Source organism: Pezoporus wallicus, unplaced genomic scaffold (genome assembly GCF_028554395.1).
Source record: "Pezoporus wallicus isolate ANWC-B61680 ecotype Strahan unplaced genomic scaffold, APGP_CSIRO_Pwel_v1 contig_4161, whole genome shotgun sequence".
NCBI classification, from domain to species: Eukaryota; Metazoa; Chordata; class Aves; order Psittaciformes; family Psittacidae; genus Pezoporus; species Pezoporus wallicus.
In genome coordinates this window covers 19,956-46,029 of record NW_026639584.1, presented here as the reverse complement: position 1 = coordinate 46,029, position 26,074 = coordinate 19,956, and the positions used below count along the sequence as shown (strand labels likewise).

Here is a 26,074-nt window from a genome sequence, read left to right as displayed (position 1 = left end):
TTTCTTAGGGTTTTTTTCACATCCAAAATTCTTTCCACATGGTTAAATTTAGATTTCAAGTATATTAAAGGTTAAACATGCATAACCAGCATGACAGTTGTGCTGAACAAAGCAACGCGGCTGAGTCCCGATGCCAGCACAGGCAGCAGGTTTCAAAGAAGGTTTCACAGAACCTCACCTATATTTCAGCCAGAGTCAGGAGCCCTGGCTATTCTTAGGGTTGTGTAACGTTGTAAGACCCCATTTTCCCTTGCCTAAAAATATGTCAAACTTTTAACTTTTCCAGCTGAAATTTTCCACACGAGTGGAACGCCTCGAGCATTGTTTTTTTTTTTCTTAAATGCACTTATTTCAGGCTTGGAGAAGATTTCAGCTAAAATAGTTCAGCTATTTCCAAATTAGGACATGGGGAAAACACACCGAGTTGCCCACATGATAAGAACATGAGCATCCTTCCCTCCACCCATTCCCTGTGTCCTCCAAGCCTTAAAACAATGAGGCAGTGATTCAATCACCACCTACGCTGTGAGAGCAGCACAAGAAACCTGGAGAGGGGCTTTGGACAAGGGCCTGTAGGGACAGGCCAAGGGGAATGAATGGCTTTAACCTGCCAGAGGGGAGACTGAGATGAGCTCTTAGGCAGAAGCTCTTCCCTGTGAGGGTGCTGAGGCGCTGGCACAGGGTGCCCAGAGAAGCTGTGGCTGCCCCATCCCTGGCAGTGTTCAAGGCCAGGTTGGACACAGGGGCTTGGAGCAAGCCGCTCTAGTGGAAGGTGTCCCTGCCCGTGGCAGGGGTTGGAACTGGATGAGCTTTAAGGTCCCTTCAACCCAAACCAGGCTGGGATTCTATGAATGGCAGACGTGTGACACAGATCAGCTACCATGAGTGGTACAACATTAGGCAAAGGCAAAAAATGAGCATGAAAAGCAGGGAATAGAAATCCTTGCTGAGAGGGAAACCTCGCTGCTCACTGGAATGTCTCCCCAGGGAGCTGGTGGGAGTCATGTAAAACCACAACGGATACAATTACTGAGACTGCATAGCAATAGTAAGTAATGACCTCATGCCATCTCACACCAGCTCTTAACTGCTTGGGGAGCAGGTCTTTGCTATTCTGGTTTTCACAGATAAGCTGGTCCAGGCTAATTGTCCAGACAGCTGCATTCCTGTTGCAGGGAGTATTATCAGCTTCCAGTATCGCCACGAATGCCATCACTGAATAATTTCACATCACCAGCCTATAGGGAAAGATTATTCCTAATTGTTGGCAATTAGCATAAGAGTTACAGCTCACTTGGAGAAGTGTTTTGGTATTAATCTTTAGAATGATTGCACTGGGGAAAAAAAGAAGTCAGTGAAGAGGTTAACTGGGAACTTTAGGCCGTGTTCTTCCCAAGTGGAAGAAGTGAAGGCAGAAAAAATGCATGCACATTTGCTGGCAGAATCGAGTGCTTTGCATATAAATATCCATTATCCAGCCTAGGAGAGTGTTTCTGAGGAAGAGAAATGTCAGCCTGAGCAAAACGCGTGCGATTAGCAGCGACAGTGGGAACGCATGAAGACGGTTGACAAACCTATGGAATGTTTTTATTTTAGCTGTCAAAAGGGATTGAAATTTAGGAAACGCATGGGAAAACAGAGCTGAACTCCTGCCTTCACTTAGTGCATCAGAGGCTTGAAACTGTTAAAATCCTGACAAATGCTGGAAGCTCAGTAACAATCATAGCCATAAAAAAGCAGGTTCTGCAGATGAAAATCAATGTTAACGTTTTCTGAGCCAACACTCAACAGGACTAAAAATAAATGAGTCAGAGCAGTTATTATTTAGCTTATTTACACTGCTATATTATTATCCAAGAGGGACTTCACTATACAAGCTATTGTAAATTTACCAATAGGCCTCCGAGTGTGGTATCTATTGAAACCTGTAATGGAGATAGCTGATGTTTACCAGCTCTGCCTAAGACCAGTGTCAAGGTCTAAATGTTCAGTAAGGATAAAAGGGTGTGACTTGGTGCATTTAAACGTTCCTGTCACTGCTTGGCCCACAGTTGCTCTGCAACACCCCATTTTCACTTGTATTTCTGGAAAAAACAGGCAACACCACACAAGCAGTTCTTCACTTACAGAGAAATGAGGTAGAAGCCTTTTCGGTTTGATTTTGTAATTAAAATAGGAGGAAGAAAGATGTTTTCTAAAGAACAACCAATATCTCTTTAAAGGCAAAAAGCCTCCTTGCTTAACAGTCTGAAATCAATGGCAACAAGCTGAAAACCTCAGCAGGGAGTGTTTGAGACAACCTGCAGCCTGTTCGCAATAAAGGAGAGCTGGGACCACCATGGAGCGCCATGGTAGGAGGAGTTATCACCCACTGAATCACAGAATGGTTTGGGTTGGAAGGGACCTTAAAGTTCATCCAATTCCAACCAGTGCCAGCGCCTCACCACTCTCACAGGGAAAAAATTGCATTAATCCCATCTGCACTTGGTGTCAGGCTGCCTGCCTGCCAATCCAGGCTCTATCTCCAGCCTCCTCCCATCCCTTCCTGAAATAAAGATACATTACCTCACTACTACACAACCCCAGGTGGGCCCAAGGCACTGGCTGGTGCTGAGGCACTGGCACAGGGTGCCCAGAGAAGCCGTGGCTGCCCCATCCCTGGCAGTGTTCAAGGCCAGGTTGGACACAGGGGCTTGGAGCAAGCTGCTCTAGCGGAAGGTGTCCCTGCCCATGGCAGGGGTTGGAACTGTATGAGCTTTAAGGTCCCTTCCAACCCAAACCAGTCTGAGATACTGTGATTCTAGTATGTGTACTGTAACCTGTTCTTTGTATTTGTTCATAGCACAGCCCCCAGACCACTGCATCACACAACCAACAGCCCAGAAAGTTCCAGCTCTAAGGCAGGAGCAAGTGTCCAGGGACACAGGGTCGTGATCCCTTAAGCCACTGTCACTGGGGAACCCCTGTTTTTAGCCACAGCATTAATTAAACTAGAAATCCAGAACTCGGTATTGCCCACGCTTCCTCAAGGAAGCTTTCCAGATCTCCTATCTAGAGGGACTGGCACCTGGGGCTCAGCAGCAGACTCCAAAACAGGGCAGTTCTGCAGTCCTGCACAATGCAAAGGGGCAGACAGCATCTGCTCACCTCAACTGCAGCTTCAAAATAACACAAGTAGCAAAATCCACACACGTGGGACACAAGGACCTGTGAGGATGCTCTTCTAAGCCTGACTCACTTGCAGTGACTCAGAGGCACAGCTAGGAACCTAATTGAGATCACCTCCATCCTTCTTCTTGCCACTACACTGCATTGTTAGCTTTGCTTCCTGCCACAGGGGAACATGTGATAACTCCAAAGACAAAAAGGGACATCCAGCAAACAAGGCAGCTGCCTGAGGTGCACTGCTCCTGTTGCAAACCCTCTGGATTGAGCATATTCTGAGTCGCCTGGGGTGAAGCAAGCAGAAAGAAGCCCTTCTGAAGTGTTGGTATTGAAGATCTGCTGTGAAGGAGAGGGGTTCACCAACCACTGCAACACCATGCTCAGGGCCACAGAGGGATCAGGCAAGGCCATCACCCCACAAGAGACTCTGGTAGCTGGACAGCCCTTAGAGCAAGCAGGGCTCTCAGCAACACTTACAGTCACTCTGTCACTTAGGCTTGACCAGGAGAACACTGCAGAGACCACCAAGAGCAGCAGGTTGACTCTGGCAGCAGTGGAGAGACCAGCCCCGCGAGACATTGCCACCAGCCTGAAAGGCAAAGGAAAAAACAAAATCAACCATGTTTGTAATCCATATTTTCACAGGTGACATTATACATCACATCATACAACACAGCACAGGTTCAGGGGTGCGACACTGCAGGAAACAGAACACCTCCAGGTGTTAGCACATGGGGCTCCTTGGGGCAGCTGACAGCAGGAACTGACGATTTCACTGCTAATGTTGTTTATGACAGGTAATGACAAAGTACCTGACACTGACCCCACAGGGGGCTGTCTGTCTCTGGAAAATATGAAGAGACCTGCAAGTGTGGATTAAAATCACTGTGTTAGTACCCTGGATAACAACTACAGGGGAAAATAAAAATCAGTGCAATCCCACAAAGGCTTTTTCTGCCCGTGCTTCATTTTGAGACCAGAAGTAGCTGCATTAATTCAAATTAAATACAGCTACCAGCCCTAGAGGTCAGGGGTTTATCTAAACTTGAGTGAGTCCAGAGGAGGCCACAGAGATGCTGTGAGGGCTGGAGCAGCTCTGCTCTGGAGCCAGGCTGAGAGAGCTGGGCTGGGGCAGCCTGGACAAGAGAAGGCTCCTGAAGGGGAGACCTCAGAGCAGCTCCAGTGCCTGAAGGGGCTGCAGGAAACCTGGAGAGGGCTTTGGACAAGGGCCTGTAGGGACAGGCCAAGGGGAATGGCTTTAACCTGCCAGAGGGGAGACTGAGATGAGCTCTTAGGCACAAGCTCTTCCCTGTGAGGGTGCTGAGGCGCTGGCACAGGGTGCCCAGAGAAGCTGTGGCTGCCCCATCCCTGGCAGTGTTCAAGGCCAGGCTGGACACAGGGGCTTGGAGCAAGCTGCTCTAGTGGAAGGTGTCCCTGCCCGTGGCAGGGGTTGGAACTGGATGAGCTTTAAGGTCACTTGCAACAGAAACCATTCTGTGAGCCTGTGATAAACCCACATGCAGGTTTCTCCTTAGGAAAACAACATTTCAAGCAGCAGTCAACAAGGTCTACTGGATCGTTCCTACCTTCCTCTACTGCTCAGAGCACTGGTTCACCCAAACTGTGAGCTCGGGAGCCACCTCCGGCTGCGCTTGCATGGACCACAAAGCAATCCCATGGCACACAGCCCCCTCAACCGACCACACAGCACCTACTGAACAAGAGATGAGGAAACAAAGCGGCGTCCTGCTCTTGTCTTGCTCCTGGCATGGTGCTCGTATTCGCACAGCTCTGTGTGTAACCACGCTCACACGTGCCCCCACTGCCTCACAACACGGGGCTTTCAATCCACCTCCAGCCTGCAGCTCGCTGCTCCTCACGCTGGGCTAGGCAGTGGAGCAGCCTGCCAGCACACAGCCTCGACAAGTATTTCCTTTGATTGGCTCTAAATTTACAAGCTGCTAAATTAAACTAAATGAGGTCTTTTGAAAGAAGATGGGACTGATTAGTTCCGTTCAAACACTCCTTCATTACTCATCCCTCCATCAAGTCTGCTCCTACTCCTAACCAGGTTTTAAAGAATTTCCTCCCATGCAGTCCTAAATATCCTTCTTTCTGTCTTTGTTGTCCATCAGGATCATATCACAGATTTTTTCCTTTCTTGAAGCAATCATCTTCTATTCCACAGAAAGCTTGCTCACGCGTGCACCAAACACCAGCTCCTGCCACCAAAGGACCTCTGCCCACAAAAGACTTCAAGGACACACAGGGACTGGAGTCCTCTCCCTCCATCCTTTTATTGCTATCTGTCTCCCCACTCTGTCACTTCTTTGTCTTTCTGCTTGGTTTTGCTTTACCCAAAAGCAAAGCAGAACAGGGAGCACAAATAGCAACACATCTGATGCACCTCTGCATCTTCCAAAACCTCCCAACCCAGGGTCTTCCGGAACAGCAGCCTCCGTCTTTGAGCTCAATCCAGATCAAGGAGATTTTTGGTATTCCCAATAATTGCTTTTGAAGCATCTGACACCTACAGAATCCTCAGCAATGAGATCCCCTCCTTAATTCACACTGCATGAAAGTGCCACCCTGCATTTCTGACCTGGCGCTCGCTATCAAAGAATCATAGAATGGTTTGGATTGGAAGAGACCTTAAAGCTCATCCAGTTCCAACCCCTGCCATGGGCAGAGATGCCTTCCTCTAGAGCAGCTTGCTCCAAGCCCCTGTGTCCAACCTGCCCTTGAACACTGCCAGGGATGGGGCAGCCACAGTTTCTCTGGGCACCCTGTGCCAGCGCCTCAGCACCCTCCCAGGGAAGAGCTTCTGCCCAAGAGCTCATCTCAGTCTCCCCTCTGGCAGGTTAAAGCCATTCCCCTTGGCCTGTCCCTACAGGCCCTTGTCCAAAGCCCCTCTCCAGGTTTCCTGCAGCCCCTTCAGGCACTGGAGCTGCTCTGAGGTCTCCCCTTCAGGAGCCTTCTCTTGTCCAGGCTGCCCCAGCCCAGCTCTCTCAGCCTGGCTCCAGAGCAGAGCTGCTCCAGCCCTCACAGCATCTCCATGGCCTCCTCTGGACTACTTCCAGAAGACAGCAAAGAAACCCTGCAGCTGAAGCCTCCATCTTTCCTGGGGCACTGCCAAGCACAACCAGGCTACAACCAACACCCAAGCTCCTGAGCTGGAAATTCCACAACAGAATTCAGGGGCTCAAACTCCATCAGCTCCCACAAGATCTACGTGCCCTTCTGGCCAATGGCACAGTCAGGAGCCCAATCTCAGACTGATCACGACGCACAGCTCCCCCTCAACTCACCTAAGAGCAAACTGCTACTTAAACACAGGAGAGTTTTTTGGGTTTAGTTTCTTTTCAGTTATAAAACAAGTAGCAAAAGTAGGATGATGAAAAATAGATGTATCCCTAAAACTTTACCTGCAAGCCTGGAAATGAAAAGAAAAAAGAAGAAAAAGGAATTCAGCAAAGCAGTGGCTGAAAGAAAACGCACAATCCCGTAAAAATAGAGCTCACGTGTACTGAGAAGGCTGGTAGCAAATGACAGTTCAGCTTTTTTAAAGCCTACAACCTCATGCCTGCCTGGAAGATGACATCTGCACAACAATTAGCAGCTTGCTTAGGTCCCAGGTAGGCAGGAGAAGCCAACATGTGAAACACGGGGGTTTGAAGCTCCTGGGGAGAAGCCTGCGCGGGCTGACATCTCGCTACGAGGCAGATGCACGCACAGGGCACAAAAGGATTTGCAGCCCAACTGTTAGTGAGTGCAAGGGATTTTTAGAAGAGATCCTTCAGTCTGTAAAGCAGAAATGGGGGTAACCATGACCACACCTGCATGGGGAGCATTTGTTCTGATTTAAAGTCATGTTTTTGGGATCCAGCAGCACTCACATAGAGCTGCAGCACCAGAACTGCTATGGGAGATCCACAAATTCCCTTTGTGCAGAGTGGGATTTTTCCTCAATAATCACAGAATCCCAGACTGGTTTGGGTTGGAAGGGACCTTAAAGTTCATCCAGTTCCAACCCCTGCCACAGGCAGGGACACCTTCCACTAGAGCAGCTTGCTCCTGCGCTCCTGTGTCCAACCTGGCCTTGAACACTGCCAGGGATGGGGCAGCCACAGCTTCTCTGGGCACCCTGTGCCAGCACCTCAGCACCCTCACAGGGAAGAGCTTCTGCCTAAGAGCTCATCTCAGTCTCCCCTCTGGCAGGCTAAAGCCGTTCCCCTTGTCCTGTCCCTACAGGCCCTTGTCCAAAGCCCCTCTGCAGGTTTCCTGTAGCCCCTTTAGGCACTAGAGCTGTTCTAAGGTCTCCTCAAAGCCTTCCCTTCTCCAGGCTGAACTGATTTTACTAGATGCACATCAGTACATGCTGCACAGCCCTGTGAAGGCAGCTGCTGTAGCCATAGGTGACAGTTCAGAACAAGTCAATACGAGGAACATGTTTCATTAATGCCTCTTGGTACTGGGAACATGCCACTCTTCCATGTCCTCACTCAAAACCCACGCTGTGGGTACTGTGCCACTCCAATAGATCCACCTGAAGCCTCATCTGGATTCTGATCTGCTGTCCCAGGAGAGCACACAGTTATCCCAGAGAGCCCACCTGCTCTGGCTTTACAGCCAACTGGAACCAGTAACAATAAGCTAATCCTTGCTCTCATCTAAGGATCAAGGGAGCAGTATAGGAATTGTCTGCAAATGAGTTGAGGCTGAGTATCTGTGCAGTCACCCTTCATCAGGACAGCCAGCGGTGATGAAGCACCACAGCACCTTGCTGCTGTTTGTACAAGCACAAATCATTCACAGAGCTCCCCTCTCTGAGCTTAGGGCAACAGTGGAGAACAATCAAAGGCTGAAAGGCATCAAGGAACACAACCCAAGCAGCCTTCAGCTGAACCCATGGCACAGAGACCTCCAAACACTCACAGCCTCTCAAGCTGAAGCCAAAGTTTGATGGGCAATAACAGTTAAGGAAACTATTCTAAAGATAGACGTGGAAATTGGGATGTCTGATTGAAGAGGGGCACTCAGGACAGAGCCTGCAATCAGTGGCGAGACAACATCCCCGTTCAAACACAATGTCATCTCAATGACACTGGCACCTATGGCCAAGAGCAGCATGATGTGCTAAGTGGTGTGCAGCCCGGCAGAGAAAGGGGAGGGAATTTAGCTGACCTGAAATCTTCTTCCTCTGAGCAACAGGGTGCCCAGGTCTGGAATGAGCACCCACTGTTGCTGACTTGCTGAAGTGCACACAGACCAGTGTCAGTCAGACACCTGGGGAACATCCCGTGGCCAGCAGTCCCCCCTTCTCCTCATCCCACGACTGCAGCTACACTGACAGGCAAAGAGGAGGTTTGAATCTGAACTTCACGCTGTGTGTAAGAGAAGAATCAGCTGTGGACAAACAGAAGATTACCAGGAGGCACACAGGACACTGCCCTTCTGCAGGTCTGCACAACTGCTTTCAAACAGAGGAGCAGGATCAATCTGCAAATACAGTCATCTCCCTTCTTCCCAGAGGCACAGAGACACAAAGGCTCCTGGTGATTACAAATAGAGCTAAGAAAACCCTGGAAATACCCATGGTTTGGTGGACACAGGCCCAAATGACCATGTGCCTGCTTAGCAGGTCTCAATCCAGAAGACCTGCTTCATCTCTCCCTGCCCTGGCAGTACGTGGTCATTGCACTGACAGTTCAGTGTGGCTTCTGGTATGAAACACAGGATTTCTTGGATTTCCTCTGGAAACTGGAAACATAATAAGACAACTTCTCACATTCTCTGGGCAACCATGTCAGTGCCTCACCACGCTCACCAGTGCCTCCTGTCCTTCCCTACATGTTTCCCTGGGGATGGTTACTGCCCAGAGAAGCTGTGGCTGCCCCATCCCTGGCAGTGTTCAAGGCCAGGTTGGACACAGGGGCTTGGAGCAAGCTGCTCTAGTGGAAGGTGTCCCTGCCCGTGGCAGGGGGTTGGAGCTGGATGAGCTTTAGGGTCCCTTCCAACCCAAACCACTCTCTGATTCTATGACATTATGCAGAGCAGGAGAAGAGCCCTGAACAGGAAAACTAAACATATCAAAGAGCTTCTTCCTCCAGGGATCTGTGCAATGCCCCCAGTGGAGCCCCAGTTTGTTTGTCCTCAGTTCTCCCAGGACAAACCAGCAGGAACACACTTCTCTGGGTACAGTCCCACTGCTCTGGACTGGCGCAGGCTCTGTGCAGCTTCCTTTGAGGTCTGATGGTGTATGTGCTCCTGCTGCGCTCGGGATGCTCTCAGAAGCACAGGGTCCTGCCGTGGGGAAAGCACACCGTGCCTCCAGTGGGCATCCCCAGCTCCAGAGAGGAACCCACTGCACCAAGAGACCCCAACCCCTGCCCATGGGTGCCATACAGGCACAAAGCCCCACTCTCATGGGTGAATGACAGGCCAGGGAGCACCACTTGTTTGCAAACACCTCACACTACGACATGGAGAGGGCGCAGCTGCAATACAGAGCAGGCTGGTGATACCGCTTAGGAAATGGCTTTTAAAAAACATTTATTCTTCTTGCTTGCTCCTCATCATTACTCCTACTAGGACTCTGCTCTGGTGTGTTAAAAACACTCCTACACAAGGGAAGAGTTGTGGGAACACCTTCCCGTACTTGGCTGCCTACAGAGAACCCACACAGCAAGGATTGTAGAATCACAGACTAGTTTGGGTTGGAAGGGACCTTAAAGCTCATCTGATCACAGCACCTCTGACCTCACTGTCTACACAAACAGCCTCACACAACTTAACAGAAACCATCATTTAGTCTATTAATTTACTTAATTAATCTCTTCTGGAACAGCATCTACAGAAAACACTGCTCTCCAGAGAGCAAGAGCTCAGCTCTATACTTGGATGGTTTCAAGTCAGAGCCAGGCTGCCTTCACCGTCTCCCCCACTCATTAGCAGTGATGGCAGAAGGGACCACTCTTCACCAGGACACAGCAAGATCCCTGATTCCAGGAGCTGCAGCCAGCCTGTCCACATGGGGATCTTCTGCTGAGCTCCAGATGGCGCACACAAAAGCACAGCATGGCTCAGAGATCACAGTACTCTATTTATCATAAAACCACATCAAGCTGTATTTCTGGCAGCTGCTCCACAGCCACCTGCACACACAGGACACCCTCACTGCAGAGCCCGGGGGCTAGCGAGCACCTCTGGGTCCATACCAGAGCATATCAGCATAATCAGCATACCAGGCTGATTTGCACCAATTTAGGACTTGCCTAGTCCTAAAGGATGAAATAAGGGATGTACAGGGATCTTCAGGGAAGCATCTTCCTGAAGGCTGCCATGCTGCCTGACCTCAGCCATGTGAACTGGCTTTCCTCTTCCTCATGCTTCCCATCACCCCAAATCCCGGCTGGAAACACCTCTCTCCTCCTGCAGCTGCTCTCCACCTGTCCGCTGCTCCTTGCTGCAGTTTCCCATGCACAGCACATACAACCAAGGGACAGTTTTCCCCACACATGTATCCAGCATTTCCATTAGCCTCTATTTACAAGGTGATGCTTTGGCTGTGACTAACCTGGGAGTCTGCCAGCACCCAGCATGGCGTTATTTTACCCCCTCTGCTTTCCCAAGCATAGAGAACCTAGCAGGAAACAAAACATGCACTGCACCAGTCAGGTCATAGAGCACCCTCACATCCCACTGCTGCTAGGCTCAGAGAGAGCCAAAGATTTAATTGGCACATTCCCAGCCTCTCTGGAAACAGCTTTTTGTATTGTCCAAGTTCCTGCTATGCACTCATGGCTCTCACATCAAGTAACAACCTCCTTCCCCTGTCGGGTGCCAGCTTCCCTATAAAGGGGCTCAATTAAGAGGTTAAAAAACCCAAAGCAGAATGCAGGCTCAGTCTTGCAACACTGCTGTACCAGCCCTACAACCCCCACAGCAGCACCCACGCCACAGTACGAGCATCCATCCCCTAGGTCTGTATCTCAGCCTGTCCCTGCAGCTCAGCCCAGAGGCTTCCCATTTGGATTGCCATCCCTCTTGAGCCAAGGGCACCTGCTGCTGCAGCCCCAACAAGCCAAGGGCTGCTCCAGCAGCCCCATCCGTCTGCCAGGAACAGTGAACTGGGAAGCTGATGAAAATGCATTTCCTTACCCCTCCACAGTGCACCAGGCGGTGGTGACAGCTCTGACGCGAGGTGACAACCCACGGGTACAAGTCACAGCAGGGAGCCCCATGGTACGTGGGCAGCAAACGTGTGGCTCCAGCTCTGCGGCCAGGATTAACGTGGCATGGCACGGGATTAGTTGCACAGGACACCCAGTGGAATGCTCCACTCAGGACCTCCCCTGCAAGTAAGCTGGGATCACCCCATGCTTCCAGTTATGTGGCAAACTCCCAGCTGAAAAGGCAGAGGGGCACTGGGACCTGCCACATGGGACAAACCCACTCAGGAGCTGCCACAACAGCCACTGGTACCACAACCTGGAATGACGTCCCAGCAAAGAAATCTTAAACCCTCCTCTAGAGGGGAATAAGGAGCTGTCTAGGGATGAACATAACCCACTGCCAAGCAGGCTCCCTCAGTACCCCTCGTGGTTTGCTCTGAATCTCAAGTGTGAATCCAGACAAGTCATTCCCCACACTGGGGCTCAGTTGCTCAACTCCCAGCATAGACACCACAGTTATAACCAAGGGAACAGCAAGCCTCCTTCCACAAAGGTCTGCAGTTATATCTTCACATGCTGGAATGAAAGGCATTATCCACACTTGCTTGTTTCACTGCATTAGTACTTTTAAAGTACTTAAGAGGATATACCAGTCTTCCAGTGCCTAAAGAGACTACAAGAAAGCTGGAGAGGGGCTTTGGACAAGGGCCTGCAGGGACAGGACATGGGGAATGGCTTTAACCTGCCAGAGGGGAGACTGAGATGAGCTCTTAGGCAGAAGCTCTTCCCTGGGAGGGTGCTGAGGTGCTGGCACAGGGTGCCCAGAGAAGCTGTGGCTGCCCCATCCCTGGCAGTGTTCAAGGCCAGGTTGGACACAGGGGCTTGGAGCAAGCTGCTCCAGTGGAAGGTGTCCCTGCCCGTGGCAGGGGGCTGGAACTGGGTGAGCTTTAAGGTCCCTTCAACTCAAACCAGTCTGGGATTCTATTATACTTTTCTTATGGAATTAAATAAGCCCTGGGACAGTAAAAAGCACGAAGAGAGATCTGAGAGACTGCCAGTGTGATCATCTAGAAGCGATTCTCCTAATTCCCATTCCTCTACCCAGGCATTTCCCACCAAGATTAAAAAGCAAGTCTTGCTTCTTGAGCATAAGAGCCTCCCCAATCTGAAACCAAAGGGAACAGGCAGCCAGCAGCAGGCAGCATTCATTCAGCAGGTTTTTTCCTGAGGACATTTAAAGTAGCAAAAAGCTCCCAGGGCTGCAAATGCAGAAGCAAACGCACAGTCAGGGAAGCTGAAAGAGAACACCATTCCTTCCCTTTCCCAGTTCATCATCATCTGCCACCTCTACTTTGGGGAGTGGTTTTTTGCCTTTCTGAGCTATTTTAGATGTTACTTGTAGCAACGTATGGAAGAAACAGTGTGAAATGCGACAGCGCAGCATCCCTGTCACTAAACAGCCCCTCAGGCACCGCAGAACGCCTCTGGCCAAGCACGGGCACTGCTCCCTGAACACCTGCTTCCTTGGGGCCAGAATCCCAGAGCAGAGGAGAAGGTTTCAGACCGCTCTGGAGGCCTGACTGCTGTTATTAGGTGGCTCAAATCATCCCACAGGGGCTGCACCCTTCCTGCTCTCATCCTGCCTTTCTCCTCCTTGGCCTCTGTTAAGCGTAGCTTTGATCCTCCAAACAGCTCCTGGCTCAGAAGGCTTCCTTCCTTTTGCTGTTTAGACATGAAGGACACTGAGCTGGAGTTCCTCAGCATCTTGGCTTCAGACAGGCAGACTTTGATGTCCCACAGAGCACCTGGCTCAGAGATCTGTCTGGTCTCTTCAAACAGCAGCAGAGCCATGGCTTGTGATGTGTGCAAAAGAGTGTTTTCCTTGGGGAAGAGAAGTCACACTGCCGCTTATTCCCACCTTGTCATGGCAGAACAAGATGTATTGGTGCTTCAAAGAGCTCCTCAACCTTAAATCCCTATAACATGGTACCAAATCAGGGAACCTGCCTCAGTACATCTCATGAATCCCAGAGGTTATGAAACAGCATTCCTGCAAATACTTCAGCCACCACGCTCCAGAGCTGCCAGGTCCACATCCCTGGCTCCTCTCCAGGGATGGCTCCAGCAACCTTTGAACTATGAGTCTAGGCCATAAACAGACACCCACAGAAGCAGTAAACCTTACAGGATAGGACTGCTCCCAGCCCGCAGGTCCCTTCTGAGCTCCATGACTGTGCTCACTGCTCTTCAGAACAGTGGGGTTCACTCAGGAACAGAACCTTAGCTCTATCCCACTGCCCCTCAGCCACAGCAAAAGCACACTCCAGCAATCAAAACCTAGACTGGAGAAGGAGGACAACAGAGATGCAAGCAGATTTGAGTGGTTCTCCTCCACAACTTACTCTTCCAAGGAGGAACAACCATGTCTGTAACCCCAGCAGCTTTCTGTTCACAAAGAAAAGGCCCACAGTTTGTCATCCACAGCTTGGGCCAACAGCAGGAGACACAAACACTTGAAAGGAATATCTTTCTGTTAGGTAATAGCCTATAAAGAGCGATTTTTCCCTGTGAGGGTGCTGAGGCGCTGGCACAGGGTGCCCAGAGAAGCTGTGGCTGCCCCATCCCTGGCAGTGTTCAAGGCCAGGTTGGACAAAGGGGCTTGGAGCAAGCTGCTCTAGTGGAAGGTGTCCCTGCCTGTGGCAGGGGTTGGGACTGGATGAGCTTTGAGGTCCCTTCCAATGCAAACCAGTCTGGGACTCTATGATTTCAGACTGATGTATCTCGGGAGCTGAGCAGCACCAGTCCATGAGGGCTCCTTTCCTTGGCAGTCCCAACTGCCACTGCATCTGCTGCCTCTGCAACCAAGGAACAGTGCACCCGAGCACTGGGAAGCAGCAGCCAAAGGATACAGTGATTTTTCACTCTCCATTTCTTGGCCTTTGCTGTACAGCTATTTGCAAAGCCAAGAACTCCTGAAGTCCCTTTGCCTCCTCTAAAAGCTAACAGTAGGCCATCAGTCACTCACACTCCAAGCTCCGATAGAAGATTTATCTGCTGCACCTTTCTCTCTGCTGTGAGACAGCAGAATATCCTGAGCAACTTCCTCCACATTCTGGTGGTGCCACAGTCTCATCTTGCCACATAGGGTGGGAAGATAACAAATCCATCCCAGGACTGCCAGGGCACAGAAACAGAATCAGTCTTAGAATGGTTCAGGTTGGAAGGGACCTTAAAGCTCCTCCAGTTCCAACCTCCTGCCACGGGCAGGGACACCTTCCCCTAGAGCAGCTTGCTCCAAGCCCCTGTGTCCAACCTGGCCTTGAACACTGCCAGGGATGGGGCAGCCACAGCTTCTCTGGGCACCCTGTGCCAATGTCTCATTCATACGGAGGGGTGTCCTCCCGCAGAGATCACAGACTTCAGTTGTGCCCTCCTGCGAGCAGATTTTATCACACTGTGGACAAACTGCTCTGCAGAGCTTCCACATCAGCTGCCATCTAAATAAAGCTGCCACGTGAATCAAGGCTGTTTCAGTGACAGCCTTGAAAGTGGTGACATCCAGCGATCACAGATGTCACACATTGAGACAAGTTTTGGCACTGACCCCTATCCAGGGACTGAGAAATCTCAGTGCACCCAGAACAGGCCAGGGACATACAAAAGAGCTGGCAGCATTAGGGTCATTCTGCATGCTACTTCCAAGGCAAGGACCCTGTCATTTATGCATTAAATGGCACATTTATTCTGCTATTCAGGAGCAAATTATAAGTACAGAGGCCTCCAGTATCCGGCTCTTCTGGTCTGTACTTAAATAAAGAGCAAAAAAAGGACCAAAGCAAACAGCACTGCCCCAAAAATCTCTGAACTGGCTTTTAGCTGCTGGACAAAAGGGGCACAGCTGACAAACTGCATCCCTTATTGTCCTGTCTGATTTCTGTTTTGTAACAGCAGCCAGGCACTGCAGGCAAAGCACTTCAGGAGGCAAAGCACCACTCGGGTGGATGAGCAGACCTGACCTTCAGCCTCCTGCCTCATCCCAGTGCTCCAGGTGCGCCCCAGCTACCCACAAACCTAATGCCTGCAGGGCTTGCCTCTGGAATCACAGGGGAAGGAGCACTGAGCCAGCCCAGGGGGTCGAGGGCACTGTATGGGGAGGGCACACATCAGCGGGTCTGTCCATGCAGATGGCTGTGAGATGGTCTCTCACAAGCACATCTCTAGAAGCTGTGGCTGCCCCATCCCTGGCAGTGTTCAAGGCCAGGTTGGACACAGGGGCTTGCAGCAAGCTGCTCTAGTGGAAGGTGTCCCTGCCCGTGGCAGGGGTTGGAGCTGGATGAGCTTTAAGGTCCCTTCCAACACAAACAAGTCTGGGATCCTATGATTCTACAAGTAATTATTCCCAAAGCTGCAAAGAGGAGTGATTCCCCATCTGAGACAACTCTGGAAAACTAGATTAAAATTGCTTAGGGAACGTATTCTCAAAACAGCAGGTAATACAACAGATAAAATGTATTTACATTACCTCACAGGGGACATGTACTTTTTATTCTGCTGAGGAATTAATATTCCACTCTTCACTGCAGCACTAAAAGGGTGCCCTAAAAAACCAACTTAATCAAGTGTCTTCAACAGCAACTGGACCCAATTGGAGAACTGCAGGCTTCCTTCAACTCTGTACACTGAAGCACAAGAAGAAACACAACAAGCATCTGCAGGAACACCCAGCACGTAACCAACATCAACAGTCACAAAATCCCAGCCTGGTTTGGGTTGGAAGGGACCTTAAAGCTCACCCAGCTCCAACCCCTGCCACGGGCAGGGACACCTTCCACTAGAGCAGCTTGCTCCAAGTCCCTGTGGTGTCCAACCTGGCCTTGAACACTGCCAGGGATGGGGCAGCCACAGCTTCTCTGGGCACCCTGTGCCAGCGCCTCAGCACCCTCACAGGGAAGAGCTTCTGCCTAAGAGCTCATCTCAGTCTCCCCTCTGGCAGGTTAAAGCCATTCCCCTTGGCCTGGCCCTACAGGCCCTTGTCCAAAGCCCCTCTCCAGGTTTCCTGTAGCCCCTTTAGGCACTGGAGCTGCTCTAAGGTCTCCCCTTCAGGAGCCTTCTCTTCTCCAGGCTGAACCAGCCCAGCTCTCTCAGCCTGGCTCCAGAGCACAATGACAATCTATGCAAACAGCACAACTTAACAACCGGATGAAAAGAGGCTGGAACAGGAGATAGGCTAAAGCAACACCCCCTCCACTGATGCTTTCCAAGAGGAGGAGGAGGAGGAGGGCAGGCTGCCTTCCCCAACTTCCCCAGTGCCCGCACAGCCGCGGTGCCAGCTAAACAGACTGTGCCTGAGCTACCCGCCAGCAGAAACAATTTGTCATGTGTCAGATCAAATAAACCCTTGTGAGGCCACTGTACTCCCTGAAGCAGACGGCTGCCAAACTCCAAAGGAGAAATCCAAGGAACCTAGCTGGCCGGTGTCAGATCCGAGTGCTGAGGAACCAGCGCGCTTCTTGCCTTTAAAACCCAGCAGTACAACGCAACCTGTTCCTCTGCAGTGCTCCCGTGGAGGCAGCCATCAACAGGATCTATTATCAAAAGGAATTCAGTGCTTAAATTATCATTCTGGGCTGAAGCTCTGCATAGTCCAGGAACTTCCCATTCCTCATCTGGTGGCACGGCATCTCAACTCATCCTAGAGAGACATTAGGAAGGGTAATGTTTGTCAAAGAGCCTTGGCGCGGTACCCTGCTGCGATGGATCATCATCCACCTGAGCAAGCGCTCCTCCCCTCCCAGCCAGCCTCATGCTCACTGAATGAATTCCCAAGAACTAAATCACAGATTACTTTTTTTCCCTTTCAAATGGTTCTAGAGCCAGGGATTTTTGCTCATTCCTGAGCTCTCCGGGCTCTGGGCTTGTGTCATTCCAGAACTTGTGTCGAGTACCCTTGTGGGTCGCCTGTTTGCGGCATGGTCCTACATGAACCATTAAAGCACAGGCCCTGGACTCCCCAGCACATCGTTCTCCCTCTGCTCTCCTGCTGGGCAGTGGGACAAGCCCCTAGCCCTGCTCTGGGCACATCTGCAAGACCGAATCACACCAGGCAGTGCTGTGGGGAACCCAAATCACTCCTGCAAAGACCTCCTTCAAGTGCTTACTGGCGTGCACAGAGCACAGACTCTCCCCCCAGGGCTATGCCACTGGCTCCAGATGTTGCAGATGCCACCAGGCTTCACCTGGGGTCAGCCACCTGAGCCCTACTGTAGCCAGAAAAAACACTCCTTCCACAGAAATAGAATAATGGCCCCAGAAAAACTTCTTTGTAAGAGGCCCGAGGTTCCTGGACCAGCTTATGACAAAGAGAGAGCAAGCAGAAGAAAGGCAAGAGAGCCAAAAGGAGGACAAGAGAAGGAGGAGATGCTGCCTCAAGTCACCAAAACGCAACTGCCTGCCCCAAACCCAGCAAGAGAGCCTTGAGTGACAGTACCTATCAACAAAAAGAAGTGAGAAAAGGGAAAACCTGGCAGCCTGGAGCAATGAGCAAGGGAAGAACAAGGCAGCAAGCACAGGGCATTCCCCTTGGTGTCAGCAGCACCAGCACAAACCTCAGCTGTGTGGGGATTTTATTCCCCCAAATTTATTTAAAGAGCATCTGATGCCTCATGGTAAGTTATGTTTAGACACCATTTTATCTGTACCAGGACTCCTCTCCAGCCACAGCAGTGGCATCAAGCACAGGACCCCACCTGGCCAGCCTTATTTGGACAGGATTGCTGCTTCCTATGAGCATCTCGCCCATCAGCACGGCGGTACGTGCACCAGGAGAGCTGTGCCACTCTTGTGGCGCCGCTTTCCAGCAAGCGGCAAAACACAGGCTGTTACCGGAATGCAGGAAGTGTTAAACCGAGAGCTCACGGAGGAGGAGGTTACCAGACACAAGTCTGTCATTTACAGCGATGCTTTTCAGGCACTTACAGCTGCAGAGATGACAGGCGAGAGCCAGGCTTCCACTGCCTCGCCCAGGCTTCCGCTGCCTCGCCCAGGCTTTATGCGTTCCAATTCCCACCCAACAGCTTTTGGGCAGTGACCTGGGTTCAGCTCTAACAGTCATTTTTCTCCTTCTTAGTAGCTGGTGCAGTGCTTCAGTCTGAGAACAATGCCGATAACACACCTATGCTTTGAGTTGTTGCTAAGTAGCACTAACTCTGATCAAGGACTTTTCGGTCTCATTCTTGGCCAGTGAGGAGGGGCAAAGGAAGCCAGGAGGAAGCAGAGACAGACACCTGACCCAAACTAGCCAAAGGGGTATTCCATTCCACAGCACATCATACAAACTGGGGGGAGTTACCCAGAAGGGACTGATCACTGCTTGGGTCGGGCTGGGTATCAATCAGCAGGCAGAGAGCAGTTGCACTGTGCATCACTTGTGATTATTATTTGTTTCCTTTTCCCCTTTTAGTTTTATATTCTCTCCCCTTGTTATTTCCCTTATCAGTAGCAGCAGTGGTAGTGCTGTATTACGCTTTAGTTATTGGACCCCTCTTACCTCAGCCCGTGAGATTTACGTTCTTTCCGTTCTCCCCCTATCCTGTTAGGAGGAGGGGGAGGTAAAGGGGCAGAGTGAGCGAGTGGTGCTGAGTTACCGGAGGGGCTTAAACCATGACAGGCAGTGGTGAGCAGAGCCAACACCAGGCATGGCCAGTGCTCACCCACAGCCAAACCACTGCCTGGCCCCGGGTCCATCTGCAGGCAGGTAAAGCTTTAGACAGCAACCCAGGTCATGGCTTGAGCTCACACCTCTGACCAGAGGATGGGGGGGTATTACCTTTTCTTACTTTACAGCTGTCTGACTTGGAGAGATTTCAGAGAGAAACCAAAGGGCTGTCATGCTGCAGGAGTCCAGGGCACCAGCACCCAATTCCTCAGCAAATTCTGGCTCTGTTTTAAACAATGAGAAATTTCTCAAGTGCTGAGGGAGAACAAAGCCCACACTAAGCACCAGAAACCAGCTAGAACTCAGGGATGATTCAGCCAGCAACCTCACTCTGCTCCTCAAGCAATGCCTTGCACAAACCCAACCAAAGGAGCCCATTCCCATTGTCACTGATGGATTTCTTTAACTTGTAAAAGTGCCACACTTGCGAGTGCCATTATGACTCCAACAGCCTCCTGCTGACATTGAGCATACCTTCCAAGCTTCTCTGCATTTACTTTCTACTTGATTCCTCCCCATTTGCACGAAGAAAATGAACAAAATGCACTCAAGAGCCACTTGCTTATTCCAGATTTGGGCAGAACAATGCAGGATGCAACACCATTTTTACTTCCCAGCAACCTCCCCAAGCCAGAGTGGGAACGTGCCACTTCCAGACACCAGAGACGGGCATTTCATAGAATCCCAGACTTGTCTGTGTTGAAGGGTACTTAAAGCTCATGCAGTGCCAACCCCTGCCACAGGCAGGGACACCTTCCCCTAGAGCAGCTTGCTCCAAGCCCCTGTGTCCAACCTGGCCTTGAACACTGCCAGGGATGGGGCAGCCACAGCTTCTCTGGGCACCCTGTGCCAGCGCCTCAGCACCCTCACAGGGAAGAGCTTCTGCCTAAGAGCTCATCTCAGTCTCCCCTCTGGCAGGTTAAAGCCATTCCCCCTGTCCTGTCCCTACAGGCCCTTGTCCAAAGCCCCTCTCCAGGTTTCCTGCAGCCCCTTCAGGCACTGGAGCTGCTCTGAGGTCTCCCCTTCAGGAGCCTTCTCTTGTCCTGGCTGACCCAGCCCAGCTCTCTCAGCCTGGCTCCAGAGCAGAGCTGCTCCAGCCCCTGCAGCATCCCCATGGCCTCCTCTGGACTCGCTCCAACAGCTCCACATCCCTCTTGTGCTGCTGCCCCGAGCTGGATCAGGCTGCAGAGGGTCTCCCCAGAGAGCAGCTCTCTTCTTCCCTCAAAGAAACAAGAATCTCCAGCCCTTCCAGAACGAATGAGCCCTTCAGTTTTATAACCCCGAGGAGGTCTCATCTCTACAAGCCATAACACATTAAGCAACAACGCAACATTCAAAACCAAGTGCAGAGCTTGCAGCAGAACTCAGATCACCCGAGGCTCCTGACGGAAGTTTTTCATAGTGTAACAGTTTATTTTGTGGGCAGGAAGAGATCAATAAAATTAATTAAGAGTAAGAAGGAGGGGAAAAAAAAAAAACCTCAAGTGAATAACTGCACTAAAGCAGCAGCTGTGAGCAGGCCAAGTCCATTTTAAGGGCTATACATTTTTACTTCCACAGTCTTGGAAAAGAAAAGAGAGCGACTTTGTTCTGTATGCATATTGTCCACCATTTGTTATTGTCTGTCTATTGATGCTTACATGAAAAACAAAATTTAATTAAAGCCCACAGTAGTACACAGCCTGCCTTTGCAATCAGCCTGCATTAGGGGATCACTGCAGTAAATGAAATACAGCTTCACATTGTATTATTCAAATACCATCCAAAAACATTTCCAAATTAAATCATATTCTTGCAGAGTGAAACTCAGAGGCACGGTGCTCAGCACAGGCAAAGGGTATTTGCAGGTGAAGTCTGAAATGAGACATGGAGGCAGTGTGGAGGTAAAGAGGTGCCAGAGGGCCCTTCTAGACCTCACTGAGGCAGTTCTCCATGTACCAGAAACCAGGCGAAGAAAGAACGCACCAGTGGCAGCAGAGAACAGGCAGCATCCCCCAGGATGTCACCTCATTCAGGGGCTGAGGTGGCTGGCACAGCCTGGCAAGCTGGGGAGGTGCCAGCACTCCTCTGCCCACAGGGGAGCTCAGTTCACCCTTTGGAAACCCAGCCGGAGCTGTACCAGATGTAGGGAAGTGAATCAGAATCCTAGAACAGTTTGTGTTGGAAGGGACCTTAAAGCTCACCCAGTTCCATCCCCTTGCCACGGGCAGGGACACCTTCCACTGGAGCAGCTTGCTCCAAGCCCTGTTCAACTTGGCCTTGAACACTGCCAGGGATGGGGCAGCCACAGCTTCTCTGGGCAACCCTGCAGCCAACTCAGAGCAGTGAAAATCTGGTCTCTCTATGAGCTAAGAAAAGGGATGTAGAAAGGTGCTCTTGTGGCAGGATGAGAAATACAGTGCTTTTGCAGGGAGAAGAAAAGCAAAGGGAGCTTTGGTTTGTCAGGGTAAGTAAAAGCACAAGCAGGTCAGCGAGCCAGCACTGATCCTAGCAGCAATGCCTGATGCTGAACAGCACATTAAAAAGCAAGTGAATATTACATGAGCCTTACAGCTCAGGCTTGAAGAGATTCAAGATCTGCCTTTTCCTTAATTGCAGCTGGGGTGATGCCAAGTGTTCTTTGACAAATTATTCACTCTGAGAAGTTGGAGTAGCCTGTTACCACCTATGAGCCTGGAAAAGGCTGTGCCCTGCAGCTCCGATGGCCCCATCTCCAGTGATGCACCAGTGGAGGTCCATGTCCAGCAAGCAGGCAAACCTCCCCAGAAGGCTGAAGAAAGCAGAGCTCTCATCACCCTAAGCCCTGGAGAAGGGTGCCCTGCATGCTGGCACACAGGGATCTTGGGAGAAGCAGGCTGGAAATGAAGAGGAAAACCTTGCAAGGGCACCTCTGGGTCCATTCTACAGGAAGACAGTAAGATTCACAGCTGCTGCCCATGCCAGGGATCAGTAACTGACAGCCAAGTTCCCATAGGTCCTGCTGAGTTCCCATCAGCAGGTGAATCTGTAATTCAGAGGAAAACCATTCCACCTGGCATATAATCATTGCAAGCTGTCAACGTCCAGTCTATGTGAGGCTTCCTCTGCAGAAAGGATTCTCCTTTGTGAATCAGGGACACCAACTTCCTATCACAACCTTAAAACATAGAGCTGCAGCAAAAGGTAACCCATTACACATCACCTTACCAGACCTACAACAGTAATGAGCACTGGGACCCCAGCACCACACAGCACATAGCAAGGCTAAAAGACAATAGCAAGGCAAAAAACAATGGAATACAGAAAATGCAGCCCAGGATTCTTCCTAAAGGAAAAACATGGTGATAGAGGGGTACTGGGAGTGACTGGCACACAGAGCATCCTTCCTTCATGTAGTAAGGAGGCTCTGATAAGGCTGTAAGGGAACAACTGCTGAAGGAAGCACAGCACTCCTGCACCAGCCAGGTGCTGGCTCCTACCTGACATGTCCTCCTCACCTCCTACAGCAAAGCCTCCACTGGCATCAACACCTCCCGGCTGCTCACCCGGACAGCCTCACACCCCCTCTGCCATCAGCAGATAGCGCAGAAGTGCCAAAGCCTCCCTGACACTTGAAAGCAGCACCACCAGCTTGCATAAAAGATGAAGATTGCTGAGCCTCCTGCAGCCTTCCTGAGGTGAGAGCAATCTGTGCTCGCTGCAATCATCAGGCAGAAGGAGCACACCACGAGGTTAAAAATGACCAGGTCATTCACATTCACAGGTCTTTCAAGAAATGTGCTCATCCACCGCACTGCTCATCACCTCTGAACACACCAAGAATGAGGCCTGAACATTTAAACCAGACTAGATGGCTACTCTCAGTCTGCTGGAGGAAATAAAGGGAATGGGATGTCTGCCAGGGAGCAGGGGTGCAGCCCAGGCACCTCTGACAGTGCCCCGCTTCTGCAGTTCAAGGTTAAATATCTCGTTTGCACTAATTCCTGAGCCTGCCTCTCTGGAAAGCCATGCCAGGTAATTAGAATCATTATAACTATTATTAGACCATAATATTATTATAGCATTTTTGCTACACTTGACATCTGTTGGCTGATAGACTTAACTGGTACATAAGAAATAACTGTGCATAGATTCCTTGCAAATGAGTACCAACAAGGAAGACATTAAAGCTTTCTGCGTGGAAAAAGTTAATTTTGTGGAAGCATGCTTGAAATAAAACTTCTAAAATTAACAGTTAAACCTTAAAAAAATCTCTCATTAAAGAAACTATTTGGGTTTAAAGTAGGCAGCTGTTAAAAAAAAAAAAATCCTCATTTTCTTTTAGATGCTTAAAGGCATTTACCTGGCTTGGTATCTCCTTTGGATGAAACACAGGCATCTTCCTCCCACCCAGCCCAGTGACCTACAGGTTTCCAAGTCATCCTTCCACCTCCCTTTCCCTATCTCCACAGCAGGCATTTGAATTCTCAGACAAGAAGTCTGACTGTGCAGAATAACCAGGACTCAAACTTGCTGACTGAAAATCCTATTGAATTATCAGCACACACCCCTCTAGAATAAAATACAGCTTTTTGCACCCCACAAAGCCCAACAGGCTTTGCAAACTGGATTCAGGACTTATCCACCACCAAGATTCAGGCATAACCCAGGATGGAACACAACCTTTCTGCCTGTATTTAACTACAGCACACAGCCCTCCCCACCCACCCCCCCAAAAGTACAGATCCAACAGAAACCACAGGAATGCTTCAGGGAAGCTGAACTTTCTCCCCTGGAACTGAAATTGACTCGGGGCACCCACCATCAGCAATGGACCACTAAAGAAGAACAAAGAGGGCACAGCTTCTCCATCCCATTGCTGATGTCCACAAAGAACAGTCGGAGTGAACAACTGTGGCCACCACGTACCTCAAGTTACCAACCTTGAGAAGTGGAAGAGATGAAAACCACAAGGGAACCCTGCATTGTCCTTGAATTCAGTGGGGCCCAAAGTTCACCCCACCGTTACAGCAATGCACAAAGATGGTAGAGGAGGTGGAAAAGCACTTCAGAAAAGGACAGAGCTCTTAAAGCACAAAAAGCTGGACACAGCAGCCTGGTACTTACAGAGCTCAGGGGTGGTCAGAGCTGGTCCTGGTTGGACAGTGATGTTTTCTTCAGCTAAGGTAACTCCTTTTCCTTATCCACACTGAGCCCTGGTGGAAGGAGGTTCCTGTAACTGCTCCCACAGCAACACACTATTTGGGGATAAAAATGAGTGTAAGTAACTTGTCCAGAGCAAGTAACTTTTTACTTTGTCCAGAGCAGAGCAACCACATGAGGAACCTGGAATTCCTTGAGGAGAAACATGTATTTTTACTACCCTAGTCACACACAAACATGCCTATCTCTCACTGAGGCCAGATCTGTGGAGAAACAATGGGGAGCAGGATGTTACGGGCACAAATTGTCCCCATGCATTCCCTCTGCTACCACAGCAGACACCCAGGGAGCTCTCAGTTGATGCTAGTCCTAGTGAGAACTAGCAAGAAGTCCCAGTTACATGAGGCTCTTTAAAAGCTCTTAAAAATCTCCTAAGTCTTCAGAAATGGGGCACAAATCCCCACCTAGAGAGATCTACCCATCACACCTCCAACTGGCACAGTGACATTAAAGCAGACTTTTCACTCTATCCATCCAACACTTTGAAGTAAATCAGAAGAACAAGCTCACCTTAATGAGGTACACTGCTCATTATTAAGCAATAAAACACACAACAAAGCAATTTCCACACACACACTTTAAGGGATCAACGATTCCCTGCCACAACAGGAGAAAACCACACGTACAGGCCCTGAGAGCTCAGTCCAGGTCTGCTTCTATTCATTCTTTTCATTAATGGCATGAGTGATGAAAGATAAAGTCCTTTTATAAAAGCTGAAAGGATGCCCAGCAGTTAAGAGCTGGGAGCACTCCAGAGGTCATGATCAGAATTGACAAACTGAAGAAAAGGTCCAAAAACACCCACGAATCAATAAAAACAAAGAAAACAATGCAAAGAATCACACTTGGAAACAGCAAAACCAAGGATCAAGCACACTAATGCAGCACAGGGGGGAAGCTCTCTAGACAGAAGTGATGCTGAGGAAAATCAGGGACTGGAGTAAAATGCAATGTGGGTCAGCACTGTGACACCAGAGCTCCAAAGAGAACCCCCCCCCCGCAGTCCTGATCCAGCTCTGGGGCAGCAGCACAGGAGGGATGTGGAGCTGCTGGAGCGAGTGCAGAGGAGGCCATGGAGATGCTGCAGGGACTGGAGCAGCTCTGCTCTGGAGCCAGGCTGAGAGAGCTGGGCTGGGTCAGCCCGGAGAAGAGAAGGCTCCTGAAGGGGAGACCTCAGAGCAGCTCCAGTGCCTAAAGGGGCTACAGGAAACCTGGAGAGGGGCTTTGGACAAGGGCCTGTAGGGACAGGCCAAGGGGAATGACTTTAACCTGCCAGAGGGGAGACTGAGATGAGCTCTTAGGCAGAAGCTCTTCCCTGGGAGGGTGCTGAGGCGCTGGCACAGGGTGCCCAGAGAAGCTGTGGCTGCCCCATCCCTGGCAGTGTTCAAGGCCAGGTTGGACACAGGGGCTTGGAGCAACCTCCTCTAGTTTCCCTCTAAAACTGGAGGAGCTGTAAGGTCCCTTCCAACCCAAACCAGGCTGGGATTCTATGATTTAAGAACACAAAATTCCCAGTTCTGCACTGGAAGGCCATGCCCAGCCCTGGGTCTCACCCAGTGTAAAACACACAGCTCCACACAGCTGCTGAGGGGTTTCTCCATCCCTGCTCCTTTCAGGGTCATTACCAGCTCTTGGCATCCAAGAAGGACAACCACCCACTGGGCTTGCCCTTTTATGAAGGCAAGGGACAAAGCAACCAGCTCCATTTGCTGTAAGGGCAAGTTAGACAAGGTGTCAGTCCCTTTTAGGCTGGAATTTCATCAAGTCCCAGAGGGAACTTATCCCCATCTAAATCGGCACTAATACCCACTGCTGCCCCGTCTGAAGCCGATTATCTCCC

At 50.4% G+C, this 26,074-nt stretch overlaps 1 protein-coding gene across 3 annotated transcripts in view; it reads right to left on the bottom strand.

Annotated features, from left to right (window-relative positions):
- Positions 1-24,403, bottom strand: part of SIL1 (SIL1 nucleotide exchange factor) — a 94,087-nt gene extending 69,684 nt beyond the window's left edge. The window contains exons 1-2 of one of the 3 annotated variants that reach the window (XM_057415125.1): positions 24,139-24,403; positions 3,643-3,754 (exon numbers count right to left, since the gene is read on the bottom strand). In XM_057415125.1, the coding sequence (XP_057271108.1) occupies positions 3,643-3,744 (102 nt within the window). In that variant the 5' untranslated portion in view covers positions 3,745-3,754; positions 24,139-24,403. The remainder of the gene's footprint in view (positions 1-3,642; positions 3,755-24,138) is intronic. The other 2 variants (XM_057415126.1, XM_057415127.1) reach the window with 2 other exon arrangements.
- Positions 24,404-26,074: the final 1,671 nt, after the last annotated feature.